Source organism: Micropterus salmoides, unplaced genomic scaffold, assembly GCF_014851395.1.
Source record: "Micropterus salmoides isolate LMB-PRFRI ecotype aquatic unplaced genomic scaffold, ASM1485139v1 Ms_hic_scaffold_20, whole genome shotgun sequence".
Taxonomy (NCBI): domain Eukaryota; kingdom Metazoa; phylum Chordata; class Actinopteri; order Centrarchiformes; family Centrarchidae; genus Micropterus; species Micropterus salmoides.
In genome coordinates, this window is record NW_024041151.1 from 5,845,396 (window position 1) to 5,857,424 (window position 12,029).

The window sequence follows — 12,029 nt, forward strand, 5'->3', positions numbered from 1 at the left end:
CCTAAGTTATTGATTATATGCATGTCCGGTCAACCCTACAGCTGCGGACATCGGCCGTGCTAGCACACAGGGTTAACCTCAATCGTGTTGCTGTGCATTACCACCACCAATCCACTAGATGGCGCTGTTGTAAAAGAACTATGGTCCTAGAACTGCGGTCCCAGGATTGCAGAGGTCCTTAAACTGCAGGTTTTCATGCGTATTTGTTTGTTTACTCCTCCCTTTATGTATTTCAGCTGTCCTTCATTATCTCTGTCTCTCTTTGATATTCAAGTCTGTGTCTTCCCTTTGTCTAGTGTCACTCAGCCTTTGTTCATTGTTGAGTGTCTCTGCCTGTTTGGATTACTTTGGAGTTTGTGTTTTGGTTGTCACATGCCTCCCCTGCCTGCATTATAGCTTTTGTTTTTAGATTATGGATTTTGGTTTGTTGCCTTTTGGACTGCCTGCATCCTCATTTGTAAATTTCCACCATTAACTGAATCTCCTCGGCCTTGTTGCCCTGCGTTTGGGTCCAAATCCGAGTAATTTTTACCATACAAACATGAGTGGATGGTCTTCTTCTCATCTAACTCTTGGCAAGAAAGCGAAAATGTGTATTTCCCAAAATGTTGAACAATCCCTTTAAGCTTTGTTTTACCTACCTGTGCGCATTGCCAAGTCCTCTGTAGGCTTTCTCCTGGTCCTGGACATGGTTGAGACTCTGAGCCACCGTCAGGTACTTTTCGTAGTACTGAATCGCCTCCTCATAGTCTCCCAGAGCATCATAGCAGTCTGCCAGATTCCCATAGGCCCGACCTCTGTCCAGCATGCTCTCAGTTCCACTCAGCTGCTGCAGCATCGCCAACTGCTGCTCAAAATAGCCAATAGCTTCCTCAAATACCCCCATGTTCATTTTAGTGATGCCCATGTTCCCGTGGACCTGGGCCTCCAGACGGGCATCCCTAAGTCCCTGCGCTAGGCCCAGCTGGGCCTCATAACACTGGAAGGTTGTAGCGTAGTCTCCCAGGGCCATATGTACTGCCGCCAGGTGGCCAAGGGCGCGGCACTCCCCCTGCTGATCACCTAGATCTTTTCGGACAGTCAGTTCCTGGCTATGGAAGGACAAAGCTGTATCCAACTGGCGGAGCAGCCTAAAGTGGGAGGAAAGTTTGAGGAGAGAAAAAGAGAGGTAAGAAAAGAAGAACCAAACAAGCAGAGAAATCACGCAGTTGAAAATCTGTCATTCTTGTCAACTTTATTACCTGTGAACTGATCCGAGTGCTGAGTAGGCGTCAGCTTCCATCTTCTGATCGTTGGCCTTCTGAGCAAGGGTTAGTTGCTGCTGGTAAAACCTCACAGCTCCTGGAAGATCTCCCCGACAGACACACACATCCCCCAGGTTCCCAAAGGCCCGGAAAACTGCCTGCTGACAAACACAACCACACGGACCCTGATTAACTAACCACTTCCTAAGTAAGGGATAAGTTTTTAAAGTTTATCAAGTGAACACAGCAGTAGTAGGTGACCTGTGTGTTATCCAAGGCTTGTGCTAGAGAAAGCAGGTATCTCTGACACTCCTCTGCTTTGTTGTATTCCCCCAGTGCTTTGTGGGCCAGACCAAGGTTACAGTACGCTTTTGCCTGGGCTAATTTGTCTTGCAGGTCCTTAGCCAAGGCCAGGTCCTGCTCATTATACCTAGGAAATGGATGAAAGATTCAAAGCATGCCTTTGTCATTTACACTTCAATTAAATGGAAATATTTCAGACACATGTGGTGTATTTGGAAACTTTGAAAAACATTTTCCTATCACATAAAGTTTGTGTTTTGTGACATTAATTTATTCTCTGACCTGACGGCGTCTCTGTACTGTCCAAGGCAGTAGTGAGCATAGCCGAGGTTGTGGCAGACCTTGCCCTCTCCTTCCAGGTCCTGCAAGCCTGGGGCCAGAGCCAGGTACTGCTGGTAGTACGGCAAGGCCTGAGCGTACTCACCTCTCCAGCTGTGAAAATTTCCCAAGTTTGCTGCAAAAGAGAAGATTTTTCAATTAATTACCATTCCTCTCTTCTTTCCTTAATGCATCTCTCTCTTGTCTAGCTTGCCTAGTGCTCTTGCTTCACTTTGAGTGTCTCGGAGCTCTCGTGCGATGGTCAGGTGGTGAAGGTAGTGTTGTAGAGCTCGGTCGTGAGCCCCCAGTGCCTGGTAGGCCACAGCCAGGTTACCATGTGTGGAGGCCTGGGATGGACGATCATTTACCTAAACCAAAAGAGATATTACATTTCTGTTTTCCACACGGCGTCTAAGTATTGCTTGTGAAGAGAGCTGGAATTCACCTCCAGTGAGATCTGTAGTTCTTGTCGGTGGTACCGGACAGCTTGGTCATAGATGCCAAGTGCGTGATAGGCGTTGCCCATGTTACCATAGGCCCTCCCCTGGGCAGCGTAATCACTCAGCTCCTGGGCGAAGGACAGGTGGGCTTTGTGGAGCTTCAGCGCTGTCTCATACTCCCCCTTCATCTGGTGTATGATGCCTGAGATGGAAGTAAGAAGAGGAGATGTATTTTCAATATAAATTCTCTTTTAGAGGTCTGAGCAGTTATAGAGAGATCTAAGCTCAGTGGTAGGGCTGTCCTTGACTAAGGATTTACATAGTCGAATCAGAATTGTCAAGTCTCTCTGTCTTTCTTTCTGCTCGCCTGCCATTCACTGGTCTTGTGCCGAGTTTTGTGGGTGCGCGTGCCTGACTGTAACTAACTGTACATGCACATCGCGGTACTGTTTCAAAAACGATATAATATTCTTTCTGTGGTTCATCAATGGTGATAAATGATCTGAACGACCCGCGAGGTGCGCACAACTCGGCACAACACCGGTGAAGCTGGGGCTTCTTCTCTTCAGCAGGTGTTCCTCTTCTGCCACTACGCAATACACAGTACGCCCATGCGCACTGACGCCCCACTTCCTTAAGGGTTAAGGTTACAATTATGAATTTATTCACGTACTTTAAAAACATTTATTAAAAGCTTCTTTCTTTTCACATTTTTATTTACATCATTATATGTTAAAGTGTATATTGTAATAGGCAGCATATTAACTTATTGGGAGAAAACTGGTAGTTCTATTTAAAATCAGACGTTGAGCACCCCCATATCGCCAAAATAGCGTGATCCTCATTTCATAACGCCGTTGCGAAGCTTCGACTGTGAGATTATCAGTCAGGCTCCACCCATCAAAGCATCAAATCTTCGACTATTTGGGGTCAGCCCTTGTGATTAGCAGAGTTTTCAAGTCTTTTGAGACACATCCACGTCAAGTCTCAAGTTCAAGTCAAGTCTTTAATCCATAAGTTTTATATTATCTGGGGGCGGGTCCAATCAATCAAGTATCAAGTCATTTGAGACAAGCCCAAGTCAAATCTTAAGTCAAGTCTGTCAGCAGAGCAGTTTTAACGTGTTTTCGGGCTAGTCCCATCAGGTTTCATGTCAAGTCCAATCATGGCTGAAGTCTAGAATTGTTAAGTCCAAAGTCGTCCAGCATGACTTTACCAGATCAAATCTCAGTATAGTCAAGTCTTTAGGGAGTCAAGTTTCAAGCAAGTCCAAGTCAAGTCCTACTTTTTGTGACTTAAATCTGACTTGCTTTCAACTCTCAAGTCTAGGGATCTGCTGATTAGTTCATCCAACATTGATTTGATTAGTAGTGAACAACGGCGTCAAAAGTGGTGGGGACATCGGAGCTGAGATTAGGGGAAGATATTTTAACACTATTCATTAGAAATATTCAGTGTTGAAATATATGTGTGGGGGAAATATATATATAAGAAGATTTTGAGAATTAAACACTTAATTTCCTGCATTCTGGAGATATTTTCTGCACCAAGTTTTGGTGAAACACATACAAGTTAGAGGTGACAATTCAAAATATAAAAACTGCAACAAAAAAAATGCAGTAATCAGTAGCTTGTTTTTTTTAGCTTAAGTTTTTTTTGGGACAATGCACATTTGTTTCTTCTACATTTACTTTGCACAGCATGTTTTCTTATTGTGCAAATTAACCTTTCTCAAAGCATTTTCATTTGTTAAATATTTTTTGTTGCAAGCTATTTTTCAGAACATTTTTAACAAATGCTTTCAAAAAATGATGGGGACAAAATCAGCCTTTTTAAAAAAGTGGTGGGGACAAAATCAGCCTTTTTAAAAAAGTGGTGGGAACATGTCAGCCTGTAAATCATAGGTGATGCTCACCTATGCTAGTGAACTTCAACAGCTTGCTTCTCATGAACATAGTAAATCCCCAAAATGATGCACAGAGATGTAAATACCCAACAAGCAAAGACAACAAGCAGAGTGGTAAATAATTAAAAAGCTACTGTGAGAAAGTTCCATAAATCTAATAATATCTACTGCTATGGATCTTCAAACTTCGTTACTGCATATGCAGAGATCCAGAGGAGAGTCACACAGTTTGTCTCTCTGTCCAGGGAAAAGGAACTGAAAAACTTAACTCCCGGTGGCCTTCACAACTTTTTGTATGATGTTGTGTCTTCACCACTATCAACAACCCAGTTTACAGAGCCAAAGTAGACAAAAGTTAGACACAATAGAGATTATGACAGAAAAAGAAGAGAGAAAGACAGTAGCTGCAGGAAAGTTAAACACAGGAGGGGTTTCAGAAGGAAATGAAATACTGGGAAATGCAATTTAGAGGGAGAGTCATTGTTGTTGCAGAACTAAACAAGCAGGTGGCACACAAGACTCTTAAAAAATATAGTAAAAGCACATAAACCTGTGTGTGTGTGTGTGTCTGCCTGTTTGTAGATGGGGTTAACTGCACCATCTTCTCTGTTTACATGCATTAATGCAAAACTTGATTATAACCAGATTGGGGCAAAACACAGTGTTGATAGCAACTCTCAGGTAAACACATTAACTGTTAGTGTAATTAAGGTCAAACATAACAGCATTAACATGATTGGATTACACATCTACCTTTCAAATTATGGTAGCAAATATACACCTTTATAGTCTGATTTCTTCTTCTTCACTGTGTTTTGAACTTTGCGTGTACTAGAAAGGTCCCGAAGGGAAAACTGCATGCAAAACAGTGTTACAAATAAAAAACACTGGTCTGGATAGTGACAAAAAGTAAACAAAATCATTTTACTTTTTGACTTTTTATTTTAAGTAGCTAACGTTAGTGTTACTGCGCAGGAAAAGGACATTAAACCAATTGACTGTTTTTAAGTTACTGTTGCTTAGGGTGACCAGAAGTCCCCGTTTTCCAGGGACTGGTGGCCTGTCCCCGTCTGGAGCTGTCCCCGGAAATGTCCCTGTTTTGTGTGTTAATCATAGACTGTATAAGGTGTTAACAGACCTGAAATCAGATTTTACGTGACCAGAAAGACTGGATGTATCACCCAGTCTCTTTATGACTAAGTTACAGCTGCATCTGGGCCAAACAGACATAATGTGCAAATAAACATCACTTTATGTCTGCGGTAATGGCAAAGGTATGTCTTTGTGATACTGTAATGTTTCTTTTAACGGAATAATCACAATTGTGGCCAAATAAGTGTCAATAATAACTTATTGTGGCCAAATAAGTGCCGTTTATAACGTAACCAAGCATGTAATTTACATGATTATAGGCAATAATAGAAGCCTGTTGTTGCTGATGGATTATGTTTTTGATAGGAGTATGTAAACAGACTGTAGCCTATAATAACATGACTTACTGCTAAGTTATATATAAAATAAAACCATGATCTCTTTTGCAATTATCCTGGTGACATTATTTAACTTGCGGTGTAACAACCAATCCAGTCCTTTTTACTTTTTGCTACACCGGTCAAGTTTTCCACACTAGCAAGGCGCAGTTCACATAACTGTGGCAGATTTACAACTCAAAATGTGTAATTATTTTTGAAACAATGATTTGCTGATTTCAGAGAGAGTTAGATAAAAATCAGCTTCTCACTGCAGGTCAACGACTGTCGATTTTGTTGGCTGAAATAGTGACTACAATTGCAGATTTTAGCAAGCTAGCTAACTCAAACTCTGAGTCCGCCTAACTTTTTAATGTATCTGGCTGATTGTTTTAAAATGAGAACCATGTGAAAAGGTCTTGAATATTCACAATAGACATTTATGTCTAAATAAACATTAATGAGCCTAAAACTATATATCCCCGGCAAAATGTGAACATCCTCACTATAGGATCCATGTAGCAGACAAGGAAAAGGCATTGCTTTGTATAACAGTGTAGAGCTAGCTAGCACTAGCACTGTATTTTAAATAAAAATGTAATTACAATGTTAATTTCTTTAAACATAACCCTGTTTGGAGTCTCATGATTAACAGCAACACATTAGGTTAGAATTTTGCTTTATAGTTGGTATTTTCAAAAAACAAAAAAAGCTTTGAGGAGGAGAATTAGTTAACCAATGTGTTTGGCAAACCTCAGGTAAAAGAGTTGGTTTCTACTGTAAGCAGTAAGCTATTTAGCTGGGTATGCCATCTCTAGTGCCTTAAGTCATAACACACAAACACAGTTTCATATAATTGAGCTCTTGTTTTTTAGGTTTAGGAAAGGCAGTAAAAGAGACACGGCCCTCCAAACTCTTTAGATACCAAGTATTGCTTTCTCTTAATAGAGCACCATGCACACCGCTATAATCTTTATAGACTTGTTACATGAGTTCACAATTGCTGTTGGGGCGACGCATTAAGCGTAACAAAATGGACATGCTTGTGGTGTGATGTAATGTACATAGTGATAACCTTATCTAAATACGAACAAATATAAAAAACCTTCTATGATTTCATTTAGACATTTACTTTGTAACTGCCCCAATAAAATGCTGCACTGTTTTAAATGTTATTGCTGAGAGCAATAACATTTTATATATCTATATCTATATATCAAATACATGTTATTTCTACAGTGAAGACAGAATAGGACAGATGAGAGGGGGGTTAAAAGAAGGGACACAGAGATATGGGGGGTGTCGAGACACCAGATGGAAGAGGTTACATGTGGTTTTCATGTCAGACTGTGTGGGGAGAGAGAGGCTGTGGTCTGAGTGTAAACTGTGAGTCACTGGCACATTTCCAGCTCAGTTGTATTATTTTGAACAAGACTGGTGATCTCCTGTACTCCCATTGTCAACAAATCCCATGAAAAGATCAAAACCAACAATGAATTGATCCTACAAGTATTGTCTGTGTGTCCAAAGCCTAAAACCCATCAGTGAGCCTCCCTGCTTCATCACCATGAACTCACACTCTGTAGTTTATTCTGACTCAGTCCCACATACACCGTAGTGCTGCCCCAAATAATCACTAGAGCACCACATGTGGATTCATCCACCACTGAAAATAGTCCCCAACAAATGCTCTATTTCCTCCTGTTTGAGTAACGTTTGATCCGATTGGTTGAGTGACACAGACAGGAATCAGAAAGTATTGTAAGTCTTTTTGTGGGATTTGTCGACAATAACAAACATACAAAATAAATCCACCCTTATATTTGGTGGTTCTGTTTTATAAAACTCAATAAATGTGAGATTGTGTGCACATGCACAAGCCTGGTTTCCACGCCCACAGTTAGCATGATATTGACGTAGACACCACTTTAATCAAAGGTTTGCATTTAAATACCTCTGTCTGCTCCAGTAGTCTTCAGTCATGGCAACGAAAAGAGCACCTCTAAAATAAATCAGAGCACCCATCCCAGTACAATATACCATTACACACGCTATGGCTATTTATAGTATACGTCCATGAATTCAATATTTCATCACAAATGCATCAGTAAAGCAGCATCATCTGTAATATCTCATCATCATTGCCCTCAAACTTCAGAAAGGTAATCAATGCTGATTTAGTTTATGGCGCTCAACTGAGGACTTAACAGAGCCCTTCACAATAAAGGTTGATGAATAAAATTAAAAAAGCATTAACACAACTGATGTCGAATGTAAAAATAACAAAAGCAGACTGAACAAAGGAATAATACAACCGGGCACACAAAGGCAATTAATTAAAATAAAGATTATTATTGCATCTTTAATTGGCATATTAAAGATGGGCGTGCGACTGCAAAAAAAATTCATTCACGCTCTGTGAAACCAGCTAACAACCTAAAAGAATAATGATGCATATTTGATTTCTCTTTAGTTTTCATTTCCACTTCTGGAAACACAAAATTGTGTGCACAAATTACTTTAAGTATGCACGGGGTGCACACATCCTCACAGCATGTTCTGGTTTATTGAATACCATTTTATGTATGAGACATGGTTTTAGCGCATATATATCTTGCCTCTAAAGTCACACAGTGGTTGAGTCAATAACAAGAGTACAGAAGCATAAGAAATGGACCTGTACGTTTAAAGAAAAAGATACCCAACACATTATGTTGTTGGAGCCGCATAAGCCCTGTCTCGAATATGTAGGAAGCAGGGTTACATGAAGAAGAGGAGGAGGTTTCTGATAAGGAAAGGGAGACCTCGTTCATCGGGGTCTCGCGCTAAGAGGATTACAGAGGAGCCTGCAGAGTTGGCTGGAATATCTGGCTTCAGTTACACCCCTCCTCTTAAACTCTGTTAACACATGAGCACATGCGCACACACACTAGTACATACTGAATCTCGCTAAAGGCAAAACCGCACACTTCTCTGAGGCTTAAGGGTGCCAGCTATCTGTAGATATTCTGCATGACGGTGGGATTCCCCCGACGAGGAGGAGCACAGTCTGAAGAAAGCAGAGCTGTGAAGATTAGAGGTGTGGAAAATTAGGTGAGATCTGATGGCAGGGTATTCGGCTGAGACAGCACAGAGTGATTAGAGGAGGAGAGGGATGATCTCCGGTCCCCTTCTGTCTCAGTGGGATGGAAAAGACTCACTGAACTAAATTGGGTGTGGCCAACCTGAGCCACATGCTTTTCTTTGCCTTCATTTGTCTGGTCTAGTCACGTTCTGTTGTTCTTTGTTAATTAACCGTGTTAATAAAGACAAAAATACATAATGAAAATGTGTGTAATGTGAAATGTGTTGCTCGTATTGAGAAAGCTAAAGAGAATTATCACCTATCTCTGCAGTTCATGCGTTTTAGTGCCTTTCAGCTCATCGTTTTGGTCTCAGCACTCTCACTTGTGTTGTTTCCAGACGCATCAGGCAGCTGTTTTCAGTGAAAAATGACTGCTGCCATTGGATTTTGCTGTGTACCTTCCTGAGACTGGAATAACTTTAACATGGGGAGCATGGGAAGCTAAGCACATTTTTAGTAGAGCTGGAGGACTTTTATTTTGGGGGTTGGACGAGAAGCAGAGTCTTTCTGGCTGACGTGCTGTACTTTACTGTCGCATTTTTAAGGCTTCTGATCTCCCAGGCTGAATAGGTGGTCTGTGCAAGCAGCTTACTACAACCCATATTTACGTTTAGTGTTAGATGGCGACCTCTAGTGGCCGTAGTAATTACGACTGGAGCAAAGGAGGAAGTCAGGTGAGGTACAATATCACAGGACATCAAATCACCACTTCACTATACTATCATCTGGGCGCAGGTACAGGTCCCTGAGGTGCAGAAGGGCTCGTTTTGGCAAAAGCCTGATACCTGCAGACCAGAACAAGGTGTCTCGATGACGACACAAGGAGTTTCCACATGTCCTGTCGGTTGTTGTTGTTTACGAGAGGAAAATGTTGCATATTATTTGGTGGTGTTCAGTGATGTGGAAAAGAATTTCCCTCTGGGACAATAAAGTCTAAAGACTAAAGTCTAAGTCTAGTGATAGACCGATATCTGGCATGCCAATATTGGCATCGGCCGATATCTGTGCTCACAAGGCCAATATATCATCCTGAATGACAGCAGCTGTTATCTAACAGCATTACTGGCTAGCGTTATATATATATATATATATATATATATATATATATATATATATATATATATATATATATATATATATATATATATATATATATATATAGTAGGGTTGACCCCAGATAGTTGAAGATTCGATGCTTCGATGAGTGGAGCCTGACTCGGCTGTCAATCTCACAGTCGAAGCTTCGCAGCGAAACAAGGATCATGCCATTTTGGTGATATGGGGGTGCTCAACATCTGATTTTACACAGAACTACTGGTTTTCTCCCAATAAGTTCATATACAGCCTATTACAATATACATTTTAATGTTTAATACTGTAAATAAACATGTAAAAAGAAAAAAAAATCTTTCTATAAATCTGCATGAATAAATCCAAAATTGTAACCCCGACCCTCGTTCGTCAGTGCGCATGTGTAGGCGTAGCGTGTATGTGTAACCCCCCATAGGCAGTCGACCATAGGCAGGACTTGACGATTCTGTTTCGTCTATGTAAATCCTTAGTCAGGGACAGCCCTAATATATTGTTATACTGTAGAGAATAATGCAGGTGAATGACGTCACTTCTGACAAACTGTACCCGCTCTCCCATAAACACCAGCCACGTTCTGAAATCCACAGCAAAACGCAATGTATGTTTCTGTTTCATTCATTAATAAAACTTCCCTCTAAAACAACAAGGTGCTGGCTGAGGTAATATGTATGTTAGATTGTACTACATGGAATAATGGAATTATACATGACTTTTCTTTGTTTTGATATCAGCATTATAAATCAGCCGCCCTGTTCTCTAAATATCAGCATCGACCATTGAAAACCTGTATCGATCGACCACTTAGTCCCTTCCCTCTGTTCTGAGATAAAGTAGCTGCATGCAAGACAAGAAAAAATCTTATCTTGCATGCAGCTATGGTGTTCTGTCATTGCATCCTACTAGAATTTGGTGCAAAAGGAGTTGTAATTACGCTTTAAATGTACCATCACAAATCACTAAGGAGTTCCACAACACTGTCAATGCCCCAGTTGAGATATTTTTGGACTTAGAGAGCGCTGCTGGGCAACACAACTACATTATATCTGAAGTTTGATATTGTTTATACTGTCTCTGGGTTTATGCAGGAGAGGAGAGGAAGAAGGAAAGAGAGAAGAAGAGACAAGGGTGGAAAGGAGAGGAGGAACAAGAGGAGAGGAAAGGAAAGGACGAAAAGAAATGAGGAGAGGAAACAATGGGGAAAAGGAGAGAAGAAGAGAGGACATATGAGAGAGGAGGAGAGGAGGAAAGGAAAGGAGGAAAAGAAATGAGGAGAGGAAACAATGGGGAAAAGGAGGGAAGAAGAGAGGACATATGAGAGAGGAGGAGAGGAGGAAAGGAAAGGAGGAGAGGAAATAATGGGGAACAGGAGAGAAGAAGAGAGGACATACAAGAGAGGAGAGAGAGAAGTTGGGAGAAGAGGAAACAAAGGAGGAGAGGTGAGGAAGAAAGGAGAGGAGGAGAGGAAATGAGAAAACAAATGAGGAGATGAACCGAGGAGGAAACAAAGGAGGAGAGGGGAATGAAGGGTTGTCAAGTCAGCATTCAGAGTCAGAGAAAAGTATCATCCATAAATGATGATCTGAATCATTGATCTGAACCTCAGACTGCAGCTCGTCTGTCAGCGACTTCAGCAATAGCCTATTAGTCACACATCAAAGCATCTACTGTGGTGTGTGCGTTCGCCTTTTGCTCATTTCAGACAGCAAATAACAGGACTTTCAGGGTGAGCGAACACAAAACTCGACTGTACTTGAGCTGGCTCTGCAGTGACACATGCGTAAAACAAGGATGCTGTACATCCGACACACTTCGTGTTCATCTCAGGTGTGTCCAGAGTGACTGAAGCAGAGCTCATATTAACAATAATTCAGTAAACACACACACACACACACACACAGAGTGGTGAGTTGCCCACTCAGCGCTGGAGTCAGGTTCGCTGGCTCTCAGATATCACTGTGGCCGCAGAAACCAAAACCTTATTAATAAAACATGAGCGCTGATTGGCCAGAGAGGCACTGCTGCAGTGATGTGATAGAGCCTCAAAAGGCAGATAAGGTGACTGGAGAGCGGGGCCATCACATGATCTACGGCCCTGTTCCTCGATTTTGGTTAATGAGCGGCCTGAAGTCGTAG

The 12,029-nt window shown here is 41.4% G+C and overlaps 1 protein-coding gene across 3 annotated transcripts in view; it reads right to left on the reverse strand.

Annotated features, from left to right (window-relative positions):
• The window catches only part of ttc28 (tetratricopeptide repeat domain 28), a 165,139-nt gene that overhangs the window by 28,023 nt on the left and 125,087 nt on the right, over positions 1 to 12,029 (reverse strand). For all 3 annotated transcript variants that reach the window (XM_038733108.1, XM_038733107.1, XM_038733109.1), the window contains 6 exons: positions 2,311 to 2,507; positions 2,080 to 2,233; positions 1,830 to 2,001; positions 1,506 to 1,674; positions 1,242 to 1,402; positions 642 to 1,130 (listed from right to left, as the gene is read on the reverse strand). In XM_038733108.1, the coding sequence (XP_038589036.1) occupies positions 642 to 1,130; positions 1,242 to 1,402; positions 1,506 to 1,674; positions 1,830 to 2,001; positions 2,080 to 2,233; positions 2,311 to 2,507 (1,342 nt within the window). The remainder of the gene's footprint in view (positions 1 to 641; positions 1,131 to 1,241; positions 1,403 to 1,505; positions 1,675 to 1,829; positions 2,002 to 2,079; positions 2,234 to 2,310; positions 2,508 to 12,029) is intronic.